Here is a 27,676-nt window from a genome sequence, read left to right on the forward strand (position 1 = left end):
GTTTTGGGAAAAGTGGTACCGTCTTTAGGACATCCTGAGGTTGTGAAGCGCTGTATAAATGAAAGTCAGATCTTTCATTCTCTCATCAAAAAGCCACAGCTTCGTGTGAGAGTGTTTGTCATCTGTCTCGCTCTCTTTGATCATCAGTAAGTCGTCGTTCCTGTTCTATCTGCCACACTTCAGGTGTTAAAGTTCAGACGTCAGTCTTTCAAAATATCAAAAGTGTATTAAAGAAGGTGGGATGGGGTGGAAAGACGGTCATTTCCTGCTGTTTTCTTCCGACCTTAATAACCTGGCCTCTCCTTAAGGGTAGGCAGAGCTGCCAAGCCACAGAAACATCGGCTGGCAACTTGCCTGTAATTCTTATCTTTTTGAATCCACTTCTCCCCACCCTGGGCACTGCCTGGGCCGTGGTGTTAAAGGGACAGGCCAGGTTGAACACAGCTCCCGCCTCGGCAGCTGAACAAACACAACAGTTTGATCTGGTCTGTCATAGCTCAGTGCTGCAGTTATCACAGGTAAGTTATTTCTAGTTAAAGCTGCTCTAAATCTTAACCAATGATCAGGGTCACCAGTTTATGGTGACTGAATAAGTCAAATTCCATTTTTATTACTCGTGATTCTGCCCATTCCACCAGCCTGTCTATGTGCTCTTGAAGTCTATCACTAGCTTCCTCACTGTTCACTACACTTCCAAGTTTCGTGTCATCAGCAAATTTTGAAATTGTATCCTGTACCCCCAAACCCCAGCCATTAACAGAGAGCAAAAACAGCAGTGGTTTAGTACCGAATATTGGGGAACTCCTCTGTGTGCATCCACTGCATTGCCTGGCCTGCACTTTCTGTTTTTGGTCATCTGTCCTAATGGCCCAGAACTTGGTGTCGGGGGCTTGCCGCGCGTGCGAGCCCCCGATCTGCACTCTACCCTGCGCGCTGACATCTGAAGCCCGGGCCTGCTCGCATTTCCTGTCACAGGCCCGGTTCAGATGTCAGCGCGCGGTGCTTACCTGATCCAGCGGCGTAGTTAGTGCGATGTGCCGGCTGGGATCAGGTGAGCACTGTACAACCAATCGGGGGAGGGGAAGGTTCATTCATGAGTTTGAGAGTAAGAACTGTCAAACTCATGAAAACGATGGGGGCCCAAAACACTATTTAAACTTTAAATAAAAATTTTAAAAACATCCCAATCATTAAATTAAGTATAAATAAGTTGGAAAAAAAAATTTAAACAATTACTTTTTTTGAAAAAAATTAATTTTTAATAAAAAGGGTCTAAAACTAAACTTACCTTATTGTAGATTCTTTAAAATAATAAACCTGTGGGGAAAAAAAATTCTAAATTACACTAAAACACCACTTACCTGTAAAAGTAAATACTTGCGTGTGCTTTTTACAAACGTAAAGACCGGAGGCCTTTACACATGCGCAAATCCCCCAAAACAGAGGAAATCCAAGACGCACGCGTTGCCCCCTACAGCGCACGCGCTAGCCTCTTCACCTCTTGGGTTAGAGGAGAGGAAATGCCGGTTTTCAGCGCATGCGCTGTGCATGCTGAAAACCGGCATTTCCTCCGGCCAGACGCGTGAGTACCCCTTCCGTACTCACACGTTTGGGGAGGAATTACTGCCCCAATATCTCCTTATGAGGCTGGGGTCAGTTTTTGTTTGATAAGGCTCCTGTGAAGCACCTTGGGACATTTTACTATGTTAAAGGCGTTATATAAATGTGAGTTGTTTTTGGCAGGGTCAAGGAACCTCAGGAAGGGAGTGGTGGGCGGGATACGAACGTCATACTGTTTGTACGATAGCAAAATACTGCAGATGTTGGAAATCCGAAATAACAACAGAAAATGCTGGAAAAACTCAGCAGGTCAGGCAACATCCGTGGAGAGAAATTTGAGTTGACGTTTCGGGTTTGACCCTTCTTCAAAACTGTTTGTGATCAGTTTCTGGGAAATGAGTTACTATATCTGTGTATACAGTGACGGGATTGGTTATGGTTGTTCCTACGGTAAAATGTCACTGTGCCCTGGTGATGTTTGTGAATATGCAAGAATTAGGAAAAGGTTCTTTACCGTAACAGGGTTCAGTAATCTGTAAGGTCTCGGTGCTCTTGCCCTTCGCTTCCAGCTTCTCTTGTTGGTGAATCCAAAGTCCGATACCCTGGAGAGGTCATTGGGTCAGCACGGGGACTGTTCCGAACTGTCAATGTTATCAGATTGTACAAAGGACTCTCACTTTACCTCTCTCACCCGCCAAAGTGTCTTTCGATTTCTTTCAACTCTTTCTGAGTGCATAGAAGTGTGTCTCTTTATCTATCTATCCCGACCAGGCATTTTCTGACTATGTGTCTGTGTCTGTCTCTCACCCGCATTCTCTCTCCTCTCGCCCTCGCCTCCATCGCCCCCCTCGCTCGCTCCCTCGCCTCCCTCCCGCTCTCCCTCGCCCCCCTAGCGTTCTCCCTCGCCCCCTAGCGCTCTCCCTCGCCCCCTCGCGCTCTCCCTCGCCCCCTCGCGCTCCCTCGCGCTCTCCCTCGCCCCCTCGCGCTCTCCCTCGCCCCCTCGCGCTCTCCCTCGCCCCCTCGCGCTCTCCCTCGCCCCCTCGCGCTCCCCCTCGCGCTCCCCTCGCCCCCCTCGCGCTCTCCCTCGCCCCCTCGCGCTCTCCCTCGCCCTCCCCTCGCCCCCCTCGCGCTCTCCCTCGCCCCCCTCGCGCTCTCCCTCGCCCCCCCTCGCGCTCTCCCTCGCCCCCCCTCGCGCTCTCCCTCGCCCCCCTCGCGCTCTCCCTCGCCCCCCTCGCGCTCTCCCTCGCCCCCCTCGCGCTCTCCCTCGCCCCCCTCGCGCTCTCCCTCGCCCCCCTCGCGCTCTCCCTCGCCCCCCTCGCGCTCTCCCTCGCCCCCCTCGCGCTCTCCCTCGCCCCCCGCGCGCTCTCCCTCGCCCCCCGCGCGCTCTCCCTCGCCCCCCTCGCTCTCTCCCTCGCCCCCCTCGCGCTCTCCCTCGCCCCCCTCGCGCTCTCCCTCGCCCCCCTCGCGCTCTCCCTCGCCCCCCTCGCGCTCACGCTCTCCCTCCTCGCGCTCTCCCTCGGCCCCCCTCGCGCTCTCCCTCGACCCCCTCGCGCCCTCCCTCGACCCCGGTCGCGCCCTCCCTCGCCCCGCTCGCGCCCTCCCTCGCCCCCTCCCTCGCCCCGCTCGCGCCCTCCCTCGCCCTCTCCCCCTCTCGCCCTCGCCCCCTCACGCCCTCGCCCCCCTCACGCCCTCGCCCCCCTCGCCCTCGCCCCCCTCGCCCTCGCCCCCCTCGCCCTCGCCCCCCTCGCCCTCGCCCCCCTCGCCCCCCTCGCCCCCGCCCCCTCTCGCCCTCGCCCCCGCCCCCTCTCGCCCCCGCCCCCTCGCGCCCCCCGCCCCCACCCCCTCTCGCCCTCTCTCGCCCCCTCTCGCCCTCGCCCCCTCTCGCCCTCGCCCTCGCCCCCTCTCGCCCTCGCCCTCTCTCGCCCTCGCCCTCTCTCGCCCTCGCCCTCTCTCGCCCTCGCCCTCTCTCGCCCTCTCTCGCCCTCTCTCGCCCTCGCCCTCGCCCTCGCCCTCTCTCGCCCTCGCCCTCTCTCGCCCTCGCCCTCTCTCGCCCTCGCCCTCTCTCGCCCTCGCCCTCTCTCGCCCTCGCCCTCTCTCGCCCTCTCTCGCCCTCGCCCTCTCTCGCCCTCGCCCTCTCTCGCCCTCGCCCTCTCTCGCCCTCGCCCTCTCTCGCCCTCTCTCGCCCTCGCCCTCTCTCGCCCTCGCCCTCTCTCGCCCCTCGCCCTCTCTCGCCCTCGCCCTCTCTCGCCCTCGCCCTCTCTCGCCCTCGCCCTCCCTCGCCCTCTCTCGCCCTCGCCCTCTCTCGCCCTCTCTCGCCCTCGCCCTCTCTCGCCCTCGCCCTCTCTCGCCCTCGCCCTCTCTCGCCCTCGCCCTCTCTCTCTCTCGCCCTCGCCCTCTCTCGCCCTCGCCCTCTCTCGCCCTCGCCCTCGCCCTCTCTCGCCCTCGCCCTCGCCCTCGCCCTCTCTCGCCCTCGCCCTCGCCCTCTCTCGCCCTCGCCCTCTCTCGCCCTCGCCCTCTCTCGCCCTCGCCCTCTCTCGCCCTCGCCCTCTCTCGCCCTCGCCCTCTCTCGCCCTCGCCCTCTCTCGCCCTCGCCCTCTCTCGCCCTCGCCCTCTCTCGCCCTCGCCCTCTCTCGCCCTCGCCCTCTCTCGCCCTCGCCCTCTCTCGCCCTCGCCCTCTCTCGCCCTCGCCCTCTCTCGCCCTCGCCCTCTCTCGCCCTCGCCCTCTCTCGCCCTCGCCCTCTCTCGCCCTCGCCCTCTCTCGCCCTCGCCCTCTCTCGCCCTCTCTCGCCCTCGCCCTCTCTCGCCCTCGCCCTCTCTCGCCCTCGCCCTCGCCCTCTCTCGCCCTCGCCCTCTCTCGCCCTCGCCCTCTCTCGCCCTCGCCCTCTCTCGCCCTCGCCCTCTCTCGCCCTCGCCCTCTCTCGCCCTCGCCCTCTCTCGCCCTCGCCCTCTCTCGCCCTCGCCCTCTCTCGCCCTCGCCCTCTCTCGCCCTCGCCCTCTCTCGCCCTCGCCCTCTCTCGCCCTCGCCCTCTCTCGCCCTCGCCCTCTCTCGCCCTCGCCCTCTCTCGCCCTCTCTCGCCCTCGCCCTCTCTCGCCCTCGCCCTCTCTCGCCCTCGCCCTCGCCCTCTCTCGCCCTCGCCCTCTCTCGCCCTCGCCCTCTCTCGCCCTCGCCCTCTCTCGCCCTCGCCCTCTCTCGCCCTCGCCCTCGCCCTCTCTCGCCCTCGCCCTCTCTCGCCCTCGCCCTCTCTCGCCCTCGCCCTCTCTCGCCCTCGCCCTCGCCCTCTCTCGCCCTCGCCCTCGCCCTCTCTCGCCCTCTCTCGCCCGCCCTCTCTCGCCCTCTCTCGCCCGCCCTCTCTCGCCCTCGCCCTCTCTCGCCCTCGCCCTCGCCCTCTCTCGCCCCCGCCCTCTCTCGCCCTCTCCCTCGCCCTCGCCCTCTCTCGCCCCCTCCCTCTCTCTCCCTCGCCCCGTCCCTCTAATTAAAGTAGAGCATGAGTTGGTCGCAAAGTTGAACTTTAGGACAAGTTTTGAAGTATTGTGAAACGTGAACCTCCATCACCTTTTTTTTCTCCTTTTCAGCATCCAATGGGCCCACGGGAGGGGAGACCCTTCATCCGTGAGCCGCTGCCATTTTCCGCCTTCCTGACGGACAGTTTTGGGAGGCAGCACAGCTACCTGCGGATCTCACTGACGGAGAAGTGTAACCTGCGATGTAAGTTCATCTTCAACCCTTCAAAATCCTGGTAACCAGCACAGTCCGATAAAATATTCGACACTCAGTTCGGACGGAGGAGTGTGCATTTCAAATTGTAAAGTCTTTTCTTTGATCGAATGAACGAGGTTTGTGCTGGGGAACAGAGAACTGTTCCTAAAAGTGTTATTACGGTCAGCTGGAGCGCGAGCTGGTGCTGAGTAAAGCCCCCTCTGCCTTGTCCCGGTGGGTGAGGTTCCCTTTTAGCCCACCTCCCCCCGAACGGGAGCGATGCAGGCGGGAGGGGGTTAAGATGGCAGCGTGGGTTTGAAGAAGAGGGGGCTGCTTCTCCCTGAGTTTGGGGCCGAACCCCGTTTTATTTTGCAGTCCCGCCGGTGCCGCACTTGGCCTGGGAGAGCTCGGTGCTGAAAGGTAGGAAAAGGTTCCCTCCCTCAGTGCCAACGTTTTTTACAACAAAATAAAACCCCCCATCACGGCGCAGGAGAACCGAGGTGAAACATGGAAGTTACAAAAACAGGCCACGTTGACGCTGAGCCCTCGCACGGGCAGAATAAAGGGATCGAACCGGCAACATTATTGGCACTGACTCTCACTGGGGTACAGTTCCCCTGACACTGACTCTCACTGGGGTACAGTTCCCCTGGCACTGACTCTCACTGGGGTACAGTTCCCCTGGCACTGACTCTCAATGGGGTACAGTTCCCCTGGCACTGACTCTCACTGGGGTACCGTTCCCCTGGCACTGACTCTCACTGGGGTACCGTTCCCCTGGCACTGACTCTCACTGGGGTACAGTTCCCCTGGCACCGACTCTCACTGGGGTACAGTTCCACAGACACTGACTCTCACTGGGATACAGTTCCACAGACACTGACTCTCACTGGGGTACAGTTCCCCTGGCACTGACTCTCACTGGGGTACAGTTCCACAGACACTGACTCTCACTGGGATACAGTTCCCCTGGCACTGACTCTCACTGGGGTACAGTTCCACAGGCACTGACTCTCACTGGGCCACAGGGACGTGCAGGTGTTGAATGTGAGACAGAATCTATGAAGCGACTGTAAATTGAACAGCTCTGTCAAAAAGCCGGCACTAACAGGATGGGCCGAATTCTGTGCTCTGTGATTCTATGTTTCACCCTAAATATTAACGTTTTATCCAGTGAAACAGACGTGGAGTATTTCCCTCCCTCCTGCGATGCCGCTATTGTGTTTTTTTAATCTCCCGCGGCATTGAAGGAGGACGGGCTCCTCTTCCTTTCCCCCACCTGGTATTGGTGATTGGTGTCCCAGCTGACTGGCTGTTTCTGCCTTGCCCCTCCCCTGTAGGCCAGTACTGCATGCCCGAGGACGGGGTGAAGCTCACCCCTAAATCGCAGGTGCTCACCACCGAGGAGATCATCGCCCTGGCCGGGCTCTTTGTGAGGGAAGGAGTCGATAAAATCCGACTGACGGGCGGCGAGCCACTCATCAGGCCCGATGTGTTGCAGATTGTCAGTAAGTTCAGATGGTGCCTCCAAATGGCGTGGGTTATGCTTACCGACACCTCACGGCGGGCGAAAGCCGAGGTTACTAGGGAGTAGGATTTGGAGAGCCCACCTGGCTAATGGTGGGGGGCGCGGGGGAAGAGGCTGGTATCTGGGAGTACAAGGACTGTGAGCAACACCACGGGAGATCTAAATTCTCGGAGCGGGGTCGGCTCAGATGCAAAATGCATGTCGCACTTGGACTTGATTGGATCAAATATCGTATTCTTAAAACAACTGCAAAATTTTAGGAAGAAATTATTTATTTATTTTTTTAACAGGAAAGCCAGTTATTTCTGGCTGTTTTTTGTTGACCTTGATGACTCGGCCTGTCCCCGAGTTTGGCCGGGGTGGGGGGGTGCAGGGGGTGGAGAAGCTGGGGATTTACCAGCGACCGCCATTCTACCATTGAACTTCCCTGAACAGCTGCAATGGAAGCTTCTAATTGGCATCAGGACGTGCCCATTTCCAGCCTTTCCCCGAGACGGCGGAGGTGAGCAGGTAGATGGTCGGGTTTTTTTGGCTCGGCTCACTCACTTTGTCAGGACAGGCTGCTTATCTTCAAACACTGCTCCAGCTTAGCAGCAGGCAGCTTTCCTCAAGCCAAGCGCTTGGCCTCCGTAGAAAAGGCAACCTAGACACAGCCACTGCCCTCGTTACTATATAACAGCATACGTGGTCTGTGTATATCATCGGCCACACTGAGCATCGCATTCATCTCTGCGCTCCTCCAATTCTGGCCTGTTGCACATTCCCGATTTTCATCGCTCGCCATTGACGGCCGTTCCTTCAGCTGTTTAGGCCATAAGCTCTGGAATTCCCTCCCTAAACCTCTCCGCCTCTCTCTATCTCTCTCCTCCTTTTAAGGAGCTCCTTAAAACCTACCTCTTCCTGTCCTAGTATCTCCTTATGTGGCTCGGTGTCAAATTTTGTTTTGATAAGGTTCCTGTGAAGCACCTTGGGACATTTTACTACGTTAAAGGCGTTATATAAATGCATGTTGTTGTTCACTTTGAAAAGGGGGACACCTTTTAACCGGGCGTTTCCCATCTTTCCTCGTTCCTCATGTTTGCTTTTTTTCTCTTTTTTCCCCCCCAAACAGCTCGACTGCGGAAGCTGGAAAAGCTCAAAACTATCGCTGTTACCACCAACGGCATCAATTTAGCCAGGCTTCTGCCAGGCCTAAAGGAGGCTGGTGTGAACCTGCTCAACGTCAGCCTGGATACGCTGGTCCCCGCCAAGTTTGAGTTTATCGCGCGAAGACGAGGTATGGATCCTACATATTTATGTAATTCCCCGCCCCAGCCCTCGCAGCTTTCTCTCTCTCTCTCTCTCCCTCTCCCTTTCTCTCTCTCTCCGAGGTGCTGAGTTCTTGTTTGGCTTCGGCCTTCAGAGAAGTCTCCCAAATACTTTGCCCCGACTGCCCGTTCCTCGTGACTGGGCCCCAGACAGCCGCCGCCGTGCGGAGGAGCGAGCCTGATTCCTTCCGTCACCCTTCAGCGATAGGCCGCTGGACGGTGACTCTGAGCAGGCAGCCCCAATCAATCCCCACTGGGCATTTTCCCCCACTCCTGCTCTCCAGCTAGTTGAGATCACCCTACTTGGCCCAGACCAGACCAGACCAGGGCCACGCCTGCTGGCACCTTCACTATCTAGGATTTTAATTTTTTTAAATTTTGCATTCGTTCCTTCTGGACGTTGATGCCGGAGAATGAAATGGGATGGTGAACGTTATTTTTGGAAGGTTTAAATATCTTTTTTTGTTTGATTTACGCCCCTCTTCCCTCCCCTAGCTCAGCGGGCAGCTGGTTGGGCAGCCTGTTCCAAGGCCCCCAGTAGTGCTCCTATAGAGCAGGTTGCTAGGAGACGGTGCCCAATTCTGATTTTTTCTTTTCACCCCCCTCGGGTAGGAGCCTGGCTCTTGCCCTGGCCCTGTGTCTTCAGCGTCATGGCTGAAGTCTGCAACTTCAGTGGAGGAGAATCAAAACTGCCTAACCCCACCCAGTGACCCTTCTCCCTCCCTCCCTTCCTGCCAGAGCAGATCGGATTGCTGCCCCCGTGCTTTACGCTACTGCACTGTCCTTGTTCCACTTGTTACAAGTCTGATGGACAAATGCAATCACGCCATTTGCATTTGCAAGGCCCCCGTCGACGCTCCTTGACTAAAAGTACACGTTAGGCACCTCAGCAACTGTATCCAATGACCAGCTGAGCCATACAGATCCCAGAAAGTCCCAGATTAACTCTTTTTAAAAATGTCATGGGATGTGGGCGTCGCTGTCAAGGCCAGCATTTATTGCCCATCCCTAGTTGTCCGCGAGAAGGTGGTGGTGGTGAGCCGCCGTCTTCCTGAACCGCTGCAGTCCGTGTGGGGAAGGTACTCCCACAGTGCTGTTCGGGAGGGAGTTCCAGGATTTTGACCCAGCGGCGATGAAGGATCGGCGATATACTAGAGGTGTGTGTGACTTGGAGGTGATGCTGTTCCCATGCACCTGCTGCCCTTGTCCTGGAGGCGGGGGGGGGTGGGCGTGACCATGTGTCCAGACTGGCTGTGATGTCGGGTCCCACACGAGACTTTGACCAATCCCCTGTCACTGCTGAGTCATGTGACCTCTGCTGGGGAGACAGTGGGATTGCTACAATTAGCCATTGTGCCCTAGGGTTGAGGGGCTGGTTGGCAGCCAGGGTTCCCTCTCCTCATCGCTATCCACTGACCCTTGCTGGAAGAACCCGTGTGTAGACCAGATCGAACTTGACTGTGATGAGCCCCATGGTTGCATAGCCTGCTGTCGAAGCTCAGCCAACGACAGTAATCACTTGATTGAGGTACTGGGGGGTGGGGGGGGAAACGGGGCGTGACAGCTGCGGAACTGAATTCGAGGAAGGAGGAAATGGAAGGGGGGAAAATATTAGCGGAAAAGGGGCAGCAACTTCAAATGCACAGCCGGCGCCTTGAGTCAGAGATCCTGCCCTGGGCTTCATTATCGAGATTCCTCTGATCTTGGTGTCAGCCGTGGCTCAGTGGGCGGCACTCTCACCTCGGAGTCAGAAGGTCGTGGGTTCAAGTCCCACTCCAGGGACGAAATCTCGGCTGACACTCCAGTGCAGTGCTGAGGGAGTGCTGCACTGTCGGAGGTGCCGTCTTTCCGATGAGACGTGAAATCGAGACCATGTCTGCTCTCTCAGGTGGACGTGAAAGATCTCACTACACTATTTCAAAGAAGAGCAGGGCGGTGTCCTGGCCAATATTTATCCCTCGATCACTAAAACGGATTATCTGGTCATTATCGCATTGCGGTTTGTGGGAGCTTGCTGTGCACAACTTGGCTGCCGCGTTTCCGACATTACAACAGTGACTCCACTCCCAAAAAGTACTTCATTGGCTGTAAAGCACTTTGGGACGTCCTGAGGTCGTGAAAAGCGCTATGTAAATGCAAGTCGTTTTTTTTTTTTGCTTTAGATATGCCGACTGCGCACACTCACACCGCAAGTTAGCGGCAGAGCAAAGTGCGGCTAAACTCGTCGAGTGTTAAGTTTTGTTTGATAATCGCTCCTGTGAAGCGCCTTGGGACATTTTACTACATTAAAGGCGCTGTATAAATGCAAGTTGTTGTTGAGTGTAAATCGGGTGGCAAGGCCCAAACCTACTCCGAAGTGAAGAGGGGCGAAACCCTCTCCTTCCGGGAGTCTCACTCCACTTCGCGCTGGCTCGGACCCTGACCCTGGATTCAGGCTACGCACACATCGACAGGAAGCCAGACTACAGGAAACTCTGTTAACCGGCAAAATTCAGGAGTAGGTTCAAATTCAGGAGTAGGTTCAGGTAAGTTTTACTTCATATTAGTGGCAGTTCCTGGACCTGTGGCTGTGTAACTGGGGTTCGTGCACTTGTTGCTAAGCAACAGGGACGCTTGGTCTGTGGCCGGAGTTCCTGCACATGTTGCTAAGCAACAGGGAAGCCTGGATTTGTTGCTGTGTACGGAGCTCTCGTACCTTTTAACTATACCTCTCTGTAATCCGGACTTTTTGATAAACCGGCACCACGCCGGTCCCGTTGGTGCCGGATAATAAAGAGTTTCCTGTACATCACTCTGACACTACAATCGCAGGATGTGTGCACCCATTGGTGACACCAAGTGTTCCCATCTGGCATAACAACAGAAAATGCTGGAAAAACTCAGCAGGCCAGGCAACATCCGTGGAGAGAAATTAGAGTTGACGTTTCGGGTCGAAACCCTTTTTCAAAACTGGAAAGGAAATAAAATAGATAGAAGGCAGGGCTGCGATAAAACAAAAGAAGTAAAAGAGACATTAAGAGGTATTCAAAACCAGACGAAATGGTAACAGGACACGTGGAGACAAAAGACGGCTGAGATTAGGTGTGAAGTGTATTTTGCTATTGTTCCCATCTGGCATTGCAGCACGTGGGTTCGTGCATTATTCACCCCCTCGATTAGATTCCAGCCTTTGTAATCGAGCCCATTATTCAATATCCAAACCAGCCTTGTACTCATAACACTTGCTGTCGTTTGGATGATTAAATTTGATTATTTACGTGATCCTTTATACTATCTGTACAATTTCAATTTCATCTCTTATTTTTCAGAGCTTTCCCAGCAATTGCGCTGCAGTTACACACAGCTGCCACACAGTGGTGCTGTAGGCCCAACAACGCCAGTCCGAGCGCCGTCCGTCTATTCAATGCCTATAAAAATCCGTACCAGCCTCCAAAACCACACTTGAGCCTTTCCTTCATATTCTGTCCTTTTTCCCCAATATCCGCGCCTCACTTTCGACTGTGACAGGGGAAAGCACAGCCTTTGTTTTGTGTCAGTCGTGACTCAGTTGGCCTCTGAGTCAAAAGGCCATGGATTCAAGTTCCAGCCCTGTGACTTGAGCGCATCAACCTAGGCTGACACTCCAGGGCAGTACTGAGGGAGTGCTGCAGTGTTCGAGGTGCCGCCTTTCGGGTGAGATGTTAAGCGAGGCCCCGTCTGCTCTCTCAGGTGGATGTTAAAGATCCCATGGCACTATTTCGTAGACGAGCAGGGGAGTTCTCCCCCACCAACCACTGGAACATGTCTCCACATCCAGGCCCATCTCTCTGGAAACTCCCTGCTTGAATCCCTCCAGTTTGGTTTCTGCCCTTCTCAGCACCAAAAACAGCCCATTCTTTTTGACTGTGACTGGCCCTTTCTGCAGCATTGCTGCCTGGGCCCTAAGCTCTGGAATTCCCTCCCTAAACCTCTCCAACTCTCCTCCTTTAAGACGCTCCTTAAAACCTACCTCTTTGACCATCTGTCCTAATATCTCCTTATGTGGCTCGGTGTCAAATTTTGTTTGATAATCGCTCCTGCGAATCGCCTTGGGACGTTTTACTATGTTAAAGGCGCTATATAAATGCAAGCTGTTGTTGCTGATTGACCACACACTCCTCCTCCGGTGTCCATCACCCAACTCAGCGGAGCCGTCTTTCCATGGTTCCATTCCTACCTATCCAAACCCAGCCGGCGAATCTCCAAGCAAATGCTTCCCTTCCGGGGTGCCCCCAAAAGATCTGTTACCCCTCACTGACTTCAAGTCTCGGCTCGACTTTCGCACGTAGCCCCCAGCTCCATCCCTCCTCCTCTTCCCTCGATCTCTCCACTGCCTCCCTGCTACCGCGCTGCCCGCCTGACACCCGAGCCTCGGGTGAGTCACCAGCTTCTCGCGGCTCAGCCTCTGGGGAAACTGAAGCGATCGTCTTTGACCCCGCCCCGCCCCCGCCCCACCACTAACGCCCATCCCTTGCCACTGAACACTCTTGTCAGACGGAACCAGGCTGCTCGCAATCGCCTTGTCCTGTTGGGTCCCGAGCTGAGCTTTAAACCTGCCTATCACCAGCTTCTGCCACTACCTTCGCTCCTCTGCTGTTGAAACCAGGACTCCACTGTTCCAACTTTACTGCCCACACCACCTTGCTTGGCCTCCCAGCCTGCACCTTGCATAAACTCTCGACTTGTCCGAAGCTGTGCTACATGTATTCCGTCCTGCACCAAGTCCCACTTACTCGGTCTTACACTGGCTCCTTCTTTCTCCCCCCACCTCCCCCCCACCACCACCGCCCCAGACCTTGTCCTTGTTCATAAATTTGCCCCTTCATCTTACTACAGTTATACAGGGCCTTGGTGAGACCACACCTGGCGTACTGTGTGCAGTTTGGGTCTCCTTACCTAAGAAAGGATATACTTGCCATAGAGGGAGTGCAGTGAAGGTTCACCAGACTGATTCCTGGGATGGCAGGACTGTCGTATGAGGAGAGATTGGGTCGACTAGGCCTGTATTCACTAGAGTTTAGAAGAATGAGAGGGGATCTCATTGAAACGTATAAAATTCAGACAGGGTTAGACAGACTGGATGCAGGAGGATGTTTCCCCTGGCTGGGGGGTCTAGAACAAGGGGTGACAGTCTCAGGATACGGGGTAGGACATTTAGGACTGAGATGAGGAGAACTTTCTTCACTCAGAGGGTGGTGAACCTGTGGAATTCTCTACCACAGAAGGCTGTGGTGGCCAAGTCACTGCGTATATTTAAGAAGGAGATAGATAGATTTCTAGACACAAAAGTCATCAAGGGGTATGGGGAGAGAGTGGGAATATGATATTGAGATAGTACAGATCAGCCAAGATCATATTGAATGGCGGAGCAGGCTCGAAGGGCCGAATGGCCTACTCCTGCTCCGATTTTTCTATTTTTACCCCGAGCATGATCCACAACCACCTCCAACTCTATATCCCCTCCCAAAGTCTCTCTTCCTCTGACTCATCCCCTAACTGCCCAGCCCCCTCCTACAGCCTAACCAGCTTCAGTCTGCTCTCTGGAATTCCCTCCTTAAACCCTCTGCTGCTCCACTTCTCGTTCCTCCTTTCAAAACAGAAACCTCCTCCAATCTCTCCGATCAAGCTTCTGGTCGGCCCTCCTAATAGACGGCCCTTGCTGCGTCCGTTTTCTCACGCCTAGTAGCGAAGTACCCTGGGACGTTTCTTGATGTTAAATGCACTCTAAAGATGCAAGTTGTTCTCGATGGTTCAGCTGACCTCCCTGTCATCTCTTTTCACTCAGGTTTTCACAAGGTGATGGAGGGTATTAACAAAGCTATCGATCTCGGCTATAATCCAGTGAAGGCAAGTGTTTTAAGTTTGACCTTATCTGCACTTGTACTCTTATCAGCTGAGTTGTGGATGTGCACTATGAACTTTGACCTTTCACTTCAGTTTTTCAACAATTAAAAAGTATGTAATAAATTAATCAGCATGAATTTAATTACATGCAGTGTTGAGCTGGTAATTATTATGTTTGCTTTCCTGGTGCGATGCCGACTGGGGCGCAACTACATTTCTCGAGCCTTTTTATAAATTTATAGTTTATTGATTTTGATTAGATTTTTGACGCAGTATATACAATATATATATCCGATGTGCAGTTACGCTAAATAATATAATATATGGACCAAAGTCAAGTCAATTGACATTTTATTATAACAGAATCAATAGTATAAACATGGTGTAAAGGCTTAGAACAAATATTATTTGCCCCCATTTATTCTTGAGTCCTCTCTCTTAACTTTTATTTTCCATTTCCCAAAAGACCTTTCAGTTAACCGGTTCTCCCCCTCCCTCCCGTTTAACCCCCCCCTCCCGTTTTACTGGTTCTTCCCCCGCCCCCCTCTCCCGCTTAACATCTCCTCCCCCCCCCTCCCGTTTTACTGGTTCTTCCCCCCCCCCGTTTAACATCTTCTCCCCCCCCTCCCGTTTTACTGGTTCTTCCCCCCCCCGGTTTAACATCTTCTCTTTTCCCCCCCCCTCCCGTTTACCCCCCCCCTCCTGTTTTACTGGTTCTTTCCCCCCCCCCCCCCATTTAACATCTTCTCTCCCCCCCCTCCTGTTTTACTGGTTCTTTCCCCCCCCCCCCCCCCATTTAACATCTTCTCTCCCCCCCCCTCTCGTTTAACATCGTCTCTTCCCCCCCCCCCATTTAATCGGTTCTCTCCCCCCCCCCCCCCCCCCACCCCCATTTAACCGCTCCCCCCTTCCCCACCCCCGTTTAACCGGTTCCCTCCTCCCGTTTAACCGGTTCCCCCCTCCCATTTAACCGGTTCCCCACCCCCGTTTAACCGGTTCCCCCCTCCCGTTTAACCGGTTCCCCCCTCCCATTTAACCGGTTCCCCACCCCCGTTTAACCGGTCCCCCCTCCCGTTTAACCGGTCCCCCCTCCCGTTTAACCGGTCCCCCCTCCCGTTTAACCGGTCCCCCCTCCCGTTTAACCGGTCCCCCCTCCCCGTTTAACCGGTCCCCCCTCCCCGTTTAACCGGTCCCCCCTCCCCGTTTAACCGGTTCCCCACCCCCGTTTAACCGGTCCCCCCCCTCCCGTTTAACCGGTCCCCCCCTCCCGTTTAACCGGTTCCCCCCTCCCGTTTAACCGGTTCCCCCCTCCCGTTTAACCGGTCCCCCCTCCCGTTTAACCGGTCCCCCCCTCCTGTTTAACCGGTCCCCCCTCCCATTTAACCGGTCCCCCCTCCCGTTTAACCGGTTCCCCCCTCCCGTTTAACCGGTTCCCCCCCTCCCATTTAACCGGTCCCCTTTAATTAACCTCCCTTTTTCTCTCCCCAAGCAAACGAGCTCCCCTAAAACGTGACCGCCAAGCTCCTCCTTGTGACACCCAGCATGCTCTCGGCCAGTGAACGGTACAGCCCACACGGGTACCTGAAAGAGGGCAGGCATTTGCCTAAATCTCTATCCGACATACAGCGGTTGGGCAAAGGGAACGTAGCAATGCCGGCTGTCTTTGGGCTTTTTCCCCAAATCTGACCCAGATTGGATCAGACCAGCTTGGTAGACTTTTTCATTCTACCAAAAATAAAATAACCAAAGCCATACCCTGGGGGCAAGCTTGGGTTTAACTCCACCAATTGACTTGGAGGTTCCCTTAGCAGGTCAGCCATTGTTGGGTGTCAGTAGCTGCTGCTGATTTTGAAGTGTAGTCACTGTTGTAATGTAGGAAACACAGCAGCCAATTCGCGCACAGCAAGCTCCCACAAACAGCACTGTGATAAATGACCAGATCATCTGTTTTAGTGACGTTGGTTGAACAATAAATATCAGCCAGGACGGCGGGGAGAACTCCCCCTGTTCCTCTTAGAATTGTGTCATGGGATCTTTTACGTCCACCTGAGAGAGCAGCCGGTTTAATGTCTCATCCGAAAGAAGGTGTAAAAATGATGGCCGTCATCCAACAGCCATTGACCTTTCCTCTTTAATCTTTGGTTAGGTGAACTGTGTAGTAATGAGGGGTCTGAACGAGGATGAGCTATTGGACTTTGTGAAGCTGACCGAGAAGAAGCCTGTGGACGTGCGGTTTATTGAGTACATGCCGTTCGATGGTGCGTATACATTGGATTAAATATTATTCTAGCGTGGGACTGGGTCAGTGCACCGACCCTTGAATGGCCAGACTAGGCTGACATGGCATTCCTGGCTGAAGTGCCCCCGGGTCTGCTGCCCGAGGCCCAGGGTGCTCCCCAAGAATGGTTGGTGGGGGCGGGGGGGGGGTCGATGTAGCTTTATAATGGAATGTGTCTTCCCCCTCCCTCTCCTGTGAATTGAAAGTATAATTCCTTCCATAGACTATGATTAGTTTGTTTAATTGAGAAGGAAACATTCATGTCATTGTGGTTGGAGTTGGTTTTTGTTACCCCATTATCACAGTGCTCAGCTATTTAATGGGTGTCTCCCCCTCCCCAAAGCGTTTTGCATCCAATGGGGTACATTTTGAGGTGTAGTCACTGTTGTAATGTCGGAAACGAGTCAGCACAGCAAGCTCCCACAGACAGCAATGAGATAAATCACCAGATAATCTGTTTTAGTGATGTTGATTGAGGGAGAAATGTTGGCCAGGACACCGGGGAGGACACCTCTGCTCTACTTTTAAATAGCGCCATGGGAGGGCAGACGGGGCCTCGGCTTAACATACCATCCGGAAAACGGCATCTCCGACAGTGCAGCACTCGCTCAGTACTGCCCTGGAGTGTCAGCCTGGATTACGGGCAAGGGATCTTTGAGAAACAGATAGAAGAATCCATTTAAAGGAATTGTATGTGTCTTTTATTCCTCAAGTTTCTCCCGTCGTATTCTGAAAGCTCTGATGGTTCCCCAGCCACCATCAACCCTCTGGTACCTTGCTCTATTTTCTACATGTTGGCGTACATGGGATCTGTGGGCTATTTAACCATGGGGAACATCGCAGGCGAGCCCTTGCTGTCCTTGCCCAAGGTCCAGACGCACATCGTTTTCCGCCAGGAATAATTGACGAGCGATCAAGAGCGGGGGCCAGTTTTCCCTCTTTAGCTAACTGGAGCTGTCCCTCCAGCAGAGACTGGCTAACCCAGCACAGATCGGGGAACTTTTGCAAGGCTCAAGGTTCTCAGACAGGGCCTTCTGACCATTGGACCAGCTAACGTGCACCCCTTTCTAAAGTTGGTGGGGGTGACAGTCCTCCACCTGTGTTTTTTTTTCGTTCCTGGGATGTGGGCGTCGCTGGCAAGGCCAGCATTTATTGCCCATCCCTAATTGCCCTTGAGAAGGTGGCGGTGAGTCGCCCTCTTGAACCGCTGCAGTCCGTGTGGTGAAGGTACTCCCACAGTGCTGTTAGGGAGGGAGTTCCAGGATTTTGACCCAGCGACGATGAAGGATCGGCGATATACTTCTAAGTCAGGATGGTGTGTGACTTGGAGGGGAACTTGGAGGTGGTGGTGTTCCCATGCGCCTGCTGCCCTTGTCCTTCTAGGTGGCAGAGGTGGTGGGTTTGAGAGGTGCTGCCGAAGAAGCCTTGGCGAGTTGCTGCAGTGCATCTTGTAGATGGCGTGCTCCGGGGTACCTGGAATTTTAGAATGTCTGCCAATTGCGAGCGTGCTTCTAAATATGTACTCTCCGACCCGGAGTTTGGTTCCACCCGACTAGGCTATAAAACTTTAAAGCGAATTTGTTATACAGCTGTCCAACACCATTAAATTGCAAACTTTTATTAATGCATTGTTAAATTTAATCGTGTCAGCTGTGGAAAGGCTACCCCTCCATTCCCTTTTTCCCTCTCTAATGAAGCATTCCAGATGGTAGTTAGCAGTAGAATAAGCCATTGCTATGGGGGGGGGGGGGGGTTAGTGGCTGGTGTCCATCCAGGGTCTGCTCAAGCCTTCAGTTACACGAGAGGGTTAGGGAGGGAATTCGAGCCTAGGGCCGTGGCAGCTAAAGGCACGGCCGCCAATGGTGCAGCCATTAAAATCAGGGACCTGCAAGAGCCCAGAATTAGAGGAGTGCAGATATCTGGGGGGGGGGTGCGGGGGGGAACGGTTTGTAGGGATTGAGGAGATTACAGGGATAGGGAGAGGGCGAGGCCGTGGAGGGATTCGAAAATGGCGATGAGAATTTTAAAATCGAGGCGTTGCCGGACCGTGTCGTTCTATGATTCTGTATGAAAAAGGTACAAGAAAGAAAGACTTGCATTTATATTGCGTCTTTCACGACCACTGGACGTCTCAAAGCGCTTTACAGCCAATGAAGTACTTTTGAAGTGGCGTCTCTGTTGTAATGTGGGAACCAATTTGCGCACAGCAAGGTCCCACAAACAGCAACGTGCTAATGACCAGATAATCTGTTTTTGTTATGTTGGTTGAGGGATAAGTATTGGCCAGGACACCGGGGATAACTCCCCTGCTCTTTTTTGAAATAGTGCCATGGGATCTTTTACATCCACCTGAGAGAGCAGACAGGGCCTCGGTTTAACGTCTCATGCGAAAGACGGCACCTCCGTCGGTACTGCACCGGAGTGTCAGCCTAGCTTTATGTACTCAAGTCCCTGGAGTGGGACTTGAACCCACAACCTTCTGACTCGGAGACGAGTGTGCTACCCACTGAGCCACAGCTGACACTTGAGATAGAACAAAGAGAGGGAGTGGGAAGCACACGAGTACAAACACCCAACGCCCACCCTGGGAGAGAGAGTCGAAAGGTTTACATATAAAGTGCTTAAATGGACAAGCGAATACGGTTAAATGGCGGAAGTGATATTCACTTGAGACAATAGGAGGTAAAATGAGAGAAATCAAAGACATTTACGAAGCATAGAGAAGGTGCGAAGAGCGAAGGTGTTTGGGGAGCGAGGTAGGTAGAAACGGAAACAGGAAACACTGACCCAGGGGCCTAGGAGAAGGTAAAAGGCCAAGGTAACAGGTGCAGACTGGCTCACTGTCACCAGCGCTCCAACAGAGAGTCTCCACACCAAGCACCGGCTCTACCTTTTTAGCTTTCTCAGTCGTTTGCTTTGGGGGCAGTGAGTTTCTGTGCATCTGGCTAACCCTCCCCCCACCAAAGAAAATTGCCTGGGATTGAGTCTTGACACTGCCTCACTTTGTACGGCTCCTGTTATTTTTGATGCTTTGTTTTGCTAGGTAACAAGTGGAATTTTAAGAAGATGGTGAGCTACCAGGAGATGCTGGGCACCGTTAAGCAGAGGTGGCCCGAGCTGGAGAAGCTGCCTTCAGGGGCCTCCAACACCGCCAAGGTGAGTCTGCAACTTCCAAGGTCAAGCAACGGGGGAGATGGGGGCCACCAGCCGCCTGGTGTTCAAGTGGGCAGTCCATAAATTTCTACAAAGTAATTGAGACACCTGCAGGTTTCATTTCCTCCGTGTAATACCTTGTTCGCATTGATTCCTATTTTAATGTGGTCATTAACCTGTTCAACGGTGTCAGCCGTCCGTGTCAGTGGTAGCACTCTCACCTTTGACTCCACTTCAAAAGTACTTCATTGGCTGTAAAATGCTTTAGGGCGTCCTGAGGTCGTGAAAGGCACTATATGATCAGCCATGATCTCATTAAATGGCGGAATAGGCTCGAGGGGCTGACTGGCCTACTCCTGCTCCTATCTTCTAAGTTTCTATATAAATGCAAATCTTTTCTTACGTTCTTTCTTTCTCTCCTTTTTTTCTTTTTCTTTTTCTTTTGAAATGGCAGTGACAGTCAATAGCGTGATCACGTTGACCAGCGCCCCGAAAGCAATGGAACCCGCGCCTGAGCCAGAAAAGGCCACTAGGCCCAACGGCCTGCTCCCTCCACAGACCGTGTTTGATTATCCGACCCGCATCTTGTCACCAGGTTGCGCGCAGGCTCTGAACCAGCTCCATAGTCTAGGTTCAACACCCACTCATTCTGCAGGCCCTGGGCCAGCTCCAGCATCTGCTCCTGTCCCTGCCCAGCGCCGTTCTGATCCTGGGCCATGTTCAGAAAAGGGGGGTTGGGGATCGAGGACTAACGCCCGTAAATGTGTAGGCAGGTATTCACCGCGCTCTGATCCATTTTCTTTTTAACAAGTTTAGAGACCTAATAATTATTAATGAGGGGAGACTGTACTTCAAGGTCACAGTAAGTCTTTTGTACAATAAAACCGTTCCACAGAAATCTCCGGCATCTGGGATTAGCTTCAGACCAGATTAGTGGATGCAGAAAATGTTGCCACGACGGGTCTGTCGACGTCTGAAAAGAGAAAAGATCCTTTGTGCTCGGTCATAAGGTGTCTCGACGCCAAGACTATTTTTGCTAGCCGAGGGTATAAAAGGATACGGAGCCAAGGCAGGTGGTTGGAGTTAAGATACAGATCAGCCATGATCAGATTGAATGGCAGAACAGGCTTGAGGGGCTGAATGGCCTCCTCCTGCTCCGGATGTAATCGGCTCGAGGGGCCAAATGGCTTCCTCCTGCTCCTGATGTAACAGGCTCGCTGGGCCGAATGGCCTCCTCCTGCTCCTAATGTAACAGGCTCGAGGGGCCGAATGGCCTCCTCCTGCTCCTAATGTAACAGGCTCGAGGGGCCAAATGGCCTCCTCCTGCTCCTAATGTAACAGGCTCGAGGGGCCGAATGGCCTCCTCCTGCTCCTAATGTAACAGGCTCGAGGGGCCAAATGGACTCTTCCTGTTCCTAATGTAAAAGGCTCGAGGGGCCGAATGGCCTCCTCCTCCTCCTGTGTCTTTTCTCTCTTTGATAGCTGACAGAGCTGCAGTGCTTTTCCAGAATTTTCTGCATTCGGTTCACGATATTTGCCGTTTTCTTTCTTAACCCCAGAGTGACGGACACAAGGCCCCTCTCCCTACAATCTGCACAAATATTAGCCAAAATGAACTTGGGGGAAGTCCTAACCCTCCTCTTCCAACCTCCTTCCCTCCCCCCTCCCAATCCCGGTGGGCATGTGGCCAAGTCCCACTCGATCTGATCGACTGTACAGGATTGTAGGAGTGGCACATGAGGTAAACACCGATGGACTTTCCTGAGATCGAGATCGAGGTCAAGGTTGTTGGGGCAGAGTGCGTTGTGGTGCGGTAGCCTTGTGGTTAAGGTAGCGGTCTAGCCACCCAGAGGTTGCGAGTTCAAATCCCACGTTCCCAGTTGTGAAATTGAATTCAATAAATTCGTGGGCTAATTCAATAAAGCTGTTCTTGCTTGACGCGGTCGGAATGAGTTTCGTTGCTTCATGTCCGATCTGCTAGGTGGAATGTCTTGGGAGTCCCTGAAGGAAAGCTGGCATTGCCCACCTCTACCCAGCCTGGACTGAGTGTGTCGGGCTAGTCAACTGTGGAAGGATAACAGTCAGGCCCTCTGCTTATCTGACGGCCTGGGCCCTTTCTAGTGAGGGAGGGGGGAGGTGGCACTGGATGGCAAAAAATGTTAAGAAACCTGCAGCAGTTGGCTTGGGAAAGGTGGGTGGTGGGGAGAGGGGGGGTGGGGGGGCACCAGGGTCAGTGTTCCTGATCCCAGTGCCTCGTGTTGGACAGTTTGCGTGTTGCCTTATTCAGTTGTGGACAGAATGGGGCTGGGCTGTAAGGCTCCCTCCCCCTCCCTCCACGGTCGAATAGCCCACTACCGCTCACTCTCGCCAGGCACTCAAGTAAAGACTAGACCTTTGGGCGAGGTACCCGAGGGCGGCCGGTGACCCCCAGCAGAGTCGGTTTAGAGGGACTTGGGAGATTTAGTTTTAGTGGCCTAATTATCTCGGAGGCCTTTGGAGCAGGCCTGAAGCTGCCCCTCCGTGGCTCAGACCCACAACACATGGTCTTTTTCCCCGTCCAAGGGTGAGCTAGAAGGAATGGTGAGCCTCGAAAGCAAACAAAAAGGGGGAATCTGACTCCCAGGAATGTTTTTTGTGTTTGTGAGCGGCGAGGATTCATCTCCGGACCTTCACCTTTTCCCTCCCGTAACTTCCCGCAGGCTTACAAAGTGCCCAACTTCCAGGGCCAGATCGGATTCATCACCTCCATGTCTGAACATTTTTGCGGCTCCTGCAATCGACTAAGGATCACCGCCGATGGCAATCTGAAGGTAAGCGGCCTGGACACTGGGTCTTGTAGTTTGCCCTCCCTGTGGCTGGGCGTTCAGGCCGGCTGAGCCGAGAGGGATCAGCTTCCCCCCCCCCGCGCCATTCCATTTCCCCATCCGGAGGTGCTCCAACTGAAGTGCTTTGATTTTGAGGCTTTGCACAGTCACAGAAACTGGCTACACAACAGGAGACAGAGAGCAGGGGTTAAAAGCAGTTCCTCAGCTTGACAAATGCCGGGAAGTGGTGTTCCACAGGAATCGATGCTGGGATCACTGCTACCCACCACTTACATAAGCTATTTGGACTCGGGAATCAGAAGTACATTTTCAAAATTTGAGGATGGCACCAAATTGGGGGGGTGCAGTTAATACAGAGGAGGACAGCGGGTGGATGCGGGGAGGATGTTCCCGATGATGGGTGAAACTAGAACTAGGGGGCATAGTCTTAGAATAAGGGGCTGCTCTTTCAAAACTGAGATGAGGAGGAACTACTTCACTCAGAGGGTGGTAGGTCCATGGAATATGCTGCCCCAAAAAGCTGTAGAAGCTACATCATTACATAAATTTAAAACAGAAATAGACAGTTTCCTAGAAGTAAAGGGAATTAAGGGTTACGGGGAGCGGGCAGGAATTTGGACATGAGTCTAGGTTCGGATCGGGCATGGCCCTGTGGGTAGCGGAGCGGGCCCAGGGGCCGTGTAGCCTGATCCTGCTCCTATTTCGTGCGTCTAATTCTGTTAGATTCAGGAGATGGTTCTGTGATAGTGGATTGGCGGTTAGGATCAGATCAGCCATGATCTTATTGAATGGCGGAGCAGGCTCGAGGGGCCGATTGGCCTACTCCTGCTCCTATTTCTTATGTTCTTAAAATACAGCAAGATATTAATAAACTTGCAGAATGGGCATGCAATTGGCAAATGAACTTCAATATAGATAAGTGTGAGGTGGTGCATTTTGGAAGGAAGTATAAGAAGGCCACATGCTGCTTGGAAAATAAGAATCTAAATGGGGTAAAGGGCTCTGGGAGTACAAATACACAAATCACTAAAAGTAGCGACGCAGGTTAATAAGGCCATTATAAAACAAACAGAGCACCGGGGTTCATTTCTAGAGGGATCGAGGTGAAAAGTAGAGACATTATGTTAAACTTGTATAGCTCCTTGGTTAGACCACACTTTGAGTACTGTGAACAATTCTGGTCTCCATATTATAAAAAGGATACAGAGGCACTGGAGAAGGTGTAAAAAAAAAAAAAAAGATTTACTAGAATGATACCAGAACTGAGAGATTATGCCTATCAGGAAAGATTGAACAGGCTGGGACTCTTATCTCTAGAAATGAGAAGACTGTGGGGTGACCTGATAGAGGTCTTCAAGATTATGAAGGGGTTCGATAGGGCAGACGTGGAGAAGATGTTTCCACTTGGGGTGGGGGAGACCAGAACTAGGAGTCACAAATATAAAATAGTCGCTAATAAATCCAATAGGGAATTCAGGAGAAACTTCTTTACCCAGAGAGTGGTTAGAATGTGGAACTCGCTACCACAGGGAGTAGTTGAGGTGAATCACACAGATGCATTTAAGGAGAAGCTAGATAAACACATGAGGGAGAAAGGAGTAGAAGGATATGCTGATGGGGTTAGATGAAGAGGGGTGGGAGGAGGCTCGTGTGGAGCATAAACACCGGCATAGACCTGTTGGGCCGAATGGCCTGTTTCTGTGCTGTACACTCGATGTAACCTATGTAACATTACACTTTGTGAGGACAGTTGTAGGTGTTTATTATTTACCTGATATTTATTTTCTTCCTTCCGAAGCTGTCACGTTAAATTTAAGGCCCTGAGTTTTCTGATTGTAGACTTCCCACTATAGTTTTAACCCAGTGCGGATTTCACTTTGGTTTTTTTTCTCCCCTGGAATTTGAATTTTTAAAAAAGTCTGGAATTCAGGAGGCGAAGGCAGCCTAAAACTGCAAGTTCTCCTTCGACTGAGTTCCATGGGAATTCTCTGGCTTTCCACTGTCACACTGTTTGGTTGCTGGTTGTGTTTTAATGTGCAGGTGTGCCTCTTTGGGAATACCGAAGTATCCCTGAGGGATGTGCTGCGGTCCGGGGCCACAGAGGAGGCCATACTGGAAATCATCGGGGCCGCAGTGGGCAGGAAGAAGAAGCAGCACGCGGGTAAGGTTACTGATGCTGCTTATTGTCCCAAGAGGGGAGATTTCATAGAGGTGTTCAAGATTATGAAGGGTTTTGAGAGAGTAAATAGGGAGAAACTGTTTCCAGTAGCAGGAGGGTCGGTAACCAGAGGACACAGATTTAAGATAGTTGGTAAAAGAAGCAGAGGGGAAGATGAGGAGCAAAAAAAAAGTTATGCAGCAAGTTGTTATGATCTGGAACGCACGGCCTGAAAGAGTGGTGGAAGCAGATTCAACAGCAACAGTCAAAAGGAAATTGGATAAATACTGGTAGGGGAAAATTTTGCAGGGCTATTGGGAAAGAGCGGGAGAGTGGGATTAATTCTCCTTAGGCAGTCCCTCGGAACCAAGGATGACTTGCTTCCACATTAAAAATGAGTTCTCAGGTGACTGATGAGTCCAATACGGGACCTACAGTCTCTGTCACAGGTGGGGCAGACGGTGGTTGAAGGGTAGGGTGGGTGGGGTGCTTGGGTTGACGTGCGCTCCTTGCGCTGTTTGCGCTTGGCTTCCGCTTGCTCCCAGCGAAGGGATTAATTGGAGAGCTCTTTCAAAGAGCAGGCACAGGCACATAACCAATAGGGTACCATAGCCACCTATCTCCAGGGCGTAAAATCACTAACCCAGGCTTGGAGACTTTATTTTAAAAGACATATTTGACTAATTAGTCATTTCAAAGGTTCAGATCTGAATGTTGAACTCTCAACCAGGAGACCCTGAGGTTATGTAAAACAGGATTAAGACGGGGCGGGGGTGGGGGCGGAAGCTGGGAAACTCCGCTGGTAGCTCATGGATAGCTGCACTAACCACAGCTCGAGGGGGGGGGGGGGGAAGGTTTGGTTCAGTCCCCAATCTGTGCTGCATTAGCTGATGGCAGGATGCTGGTGTCCTGGGGTTGCGGGGGGGAGGGGGGCAAAATAACAAAACCTACCAGGAGTTCCCAACTATTGCTCACTGGCTGCTCCCTGTGTGGATGTTGGGCGAGGACCAATGTTCCCCCGAAGCTGTGCGGCCGCGCGACGATGGCGAGGTCCCGCGCAGGCTGCTCCCGCTGGAAGAGATACCGCGCAAATTTAAAGGGCCCGCGGAGGGGGGAGAAAAATGAGAGGGAGCAATGGCGAGGACGCGATTGGGGTTGGCTCGATCGCCTCTTGTGGTCAAATAGCTCGCTGATACTCTCCAGGCTCACAGTTGAAGACTTGGGCGAGGAACTATGCAGGGCTGTGAGGAAAGGGCAGAGGAGTGGGACTAATTGGAGAGCTCGTTCACAGTGCCGGCACAGGCACGATGGGCCGAATGGTCGCCTCCTGTGCTGTGCCATTCTATGATTCTAAAGAAAACGGCTATACTCTCGTGGTGAACTGCTAATTTGGGTGACTCGTGCAACATCATGACAGCTCTTTCATCGGAACTTGAACTGGGAGTAAGGAGGACAGGCTTTCAGATCGTTTACTGGGAGGCCAGCCGTTTTAGTTGTTCACTGCCACTTGCTGGTTCCTTTTCAGGGATGTTCAACATATCACAGATGAAGAACAGGCCCATGATCCTGATTGGTGGGTGACGCAGCAGTACGTACTATTGACTTTTTCATTTACGATTAAATGCGGTCTTCCTCCTCTTTCATCGTGATCCCTTCGTTCTGCACTGGGGGAGGTTAGGCACGATCACCGAAGGCTAGGGAGCTGAACAGTAGGACCACGGCAGCTGAAAACCTCTGCCAATGATTGTGGGTCGGCGGAGAGGATGGTGATGCACAGGTGGCCATGGTCAGAGGAATGAGATGTTAGTGAGGGGGCATGGGGCTGGAGTAGATTGCAGAGATAGGATGGGGCGAAGCCACGGAAGGATAAAACAAAAAAGGTGGCGCAACCGTGGCTAACGAGGGAAATTAGGGATAGCATAAGATCCAAGGAGAGGACATATAAATTGGCCAGAAAAAGCAGCAAACCTGAGGATTGGAAGCAGTTTAGGATTCAGCAAAGGAGGACAAAAGGATTAATTAAGAGGGGAAAAGTAGAATATGAGAGTAAGCTTGCAGGGAACATAAAAACTGACTGTAAAAGCTTCTATAGATATGTGAAGAGAAAAAGATTGGTGAAGTCAAGCGTAGGTCCCTTGCAGTCAGAATCAGGGGAATTTATAATGGGGACCAAAGAAATGGTTGACCAATTAAATACATACTTTGGTTCTGTCTTCACAAAGGAAGACACAAATAACCTCCCAGAGATGTCGGGGAACATAGGGTCTAATGAGAGGGAGGAACTGAATGAAATCAGTATTTGTAGGGAAATGGTGTTAGGGAAATTGATAGGATTGAAGGCCGATAAATCCCCAGGGCCTGATAATCTACATCCTAGGATATTTAAGGAAGTGGCCCTAGAAATAGTAGATGCATTGCTGGTCATCTTCCAAAATTCTATAGACTCTGGCACAGTTCCCATGGATTGGAGGGTAGCTAATGTAACCCCACTATTTACAAGATTCTGATGGGGATTGACAGGGTAGATGATGAGAGGTTGTTTCCCCTGGCTGGAGTGTCTAGAACTAGGGGGCATAGTCTCAGGATAAGGGGTAGGTCATTTAAGACTGAGATGAGGAGGAATTTCTTCACTCAGAGGGTTGTGAATCTTTAGAATTCTCTGCCCCAGAGGGCTGTGGATGCCGAGTCATTGAGTATATTCAAGGCCGAGATATAGATTTTTGGACTCTAGGGGAATCAAGGGATATGGGGATCGGGCAGGAAAGTGGAGTTGAGGTTGATGATCAGCCATGATCTTATTGAATGGCGGAGCAGGCTCGAGGGGCCGTATGGCCTACTCCTGCTCTTCTTACGGTCTGATGTTTCACCCCAGCACCCCTCCCCACCCCCTCAACCCTCCATTAACAGCAGAGGCAGGCCCAAAGAACAAGGAGTAATGCGCGTGAAGGGGAATAATGTAACTTAGAGTAAGATGGCGCACGATATTCCGTCAAGTGCACGCTCGCTGTCGCTTGGCGATTCTCACCAACCTCTCAGCAGGTCGACGTTGCCATGGCTCCCAGGAATCTGCGACCTTTTTGCTGAGGCAGGAAATAATTTTGGGATGGAACACAAATTTGTCCATATGCTTAATCCCCAGGTGGATCGCCTGTTCCAGGCTCAAAAGGATCCAGCCAAATGTTTTTTTATTATTTTTAGTAAGAGGATGTGAGGAGGGAATGTGACGTACGGGTTTGGCTAGGTTTCTGTATACTTTTTTTTTAAATTTTGTTATTAAATTTCTTTGAGGGAAAGTGAACAAATTTCTT

At 52.7% G+C, this 27,676-nt stretch overlaps 1 protein-coding gene across 3 annotated transcripts in view; it reads left to right on the plus strand.

The window, feature by feature from the left end:
• Positions 1-5,048: 5,048 nt before the first annotated feature.
• Positions 5,049-27,676, plus strand: part of LOC147113084 (molybdenum cofactor biosynthesis protein 1-like) — a 38,328-nt gene continuing 15,700 nt past the window's right edge. The window contains exons 1-9 of one of the 3 annotated variants that reach the window (XM_085997935.1): positions 5,049-5,266; positions 6,598-6,765; positions 7,897-8,061; positions 13,896-13,957; positions 16,101-16,212; positions 19,276-19,388; positions 22,085-22,195; positions 24,251-24,371; positions 25,894-25,941. In XM_085997935.1, the coding sequence (XP_085854061.1) occupies positions 5,140-5,266; positions 6,598-6,765; positions 7,897-8,061; positions 13,896-13,957; positions 16,101-16,212; positions 19,276-19,388; positions 22,085-22,195; positions 24,251-24,371; positions 25,894-25,941 (1,027 nt within the window). In that variant the 5' untranslated portion in view covers positions 5,049-5,139. Of the gene's footprint in view, positions 5,267-6,597; positions 6,766-7,896; positions 8,062-13,895; positions 13,958-16,100; positions 16,213-19,275; positions 19,389-22,084; positions 22,196-24,250; positions 24,372-25,893; positions 25,957-27,676 lie in introns of all 3 variants that reach the window. The other 2 variants (XM_085997937.1, XM_085997936.1) reach the window with 2 other exon arrangements.

This window comes from Somniosus microcephalus, chromosome 9 (genome assembly GCF_052327205.1).
Source record: "Somniosus microcephalus isolate GS21.2 chromosome 9, FLI_Smic_1.0, whole genome shotgun sequence".
NCBI classification, from domain to species: Eukaryota; Metazoa; Chordata; class Chondrichthyes; order Squaliformes; family Somniosidae; genus Somniosus; species Somniosus microcephalus.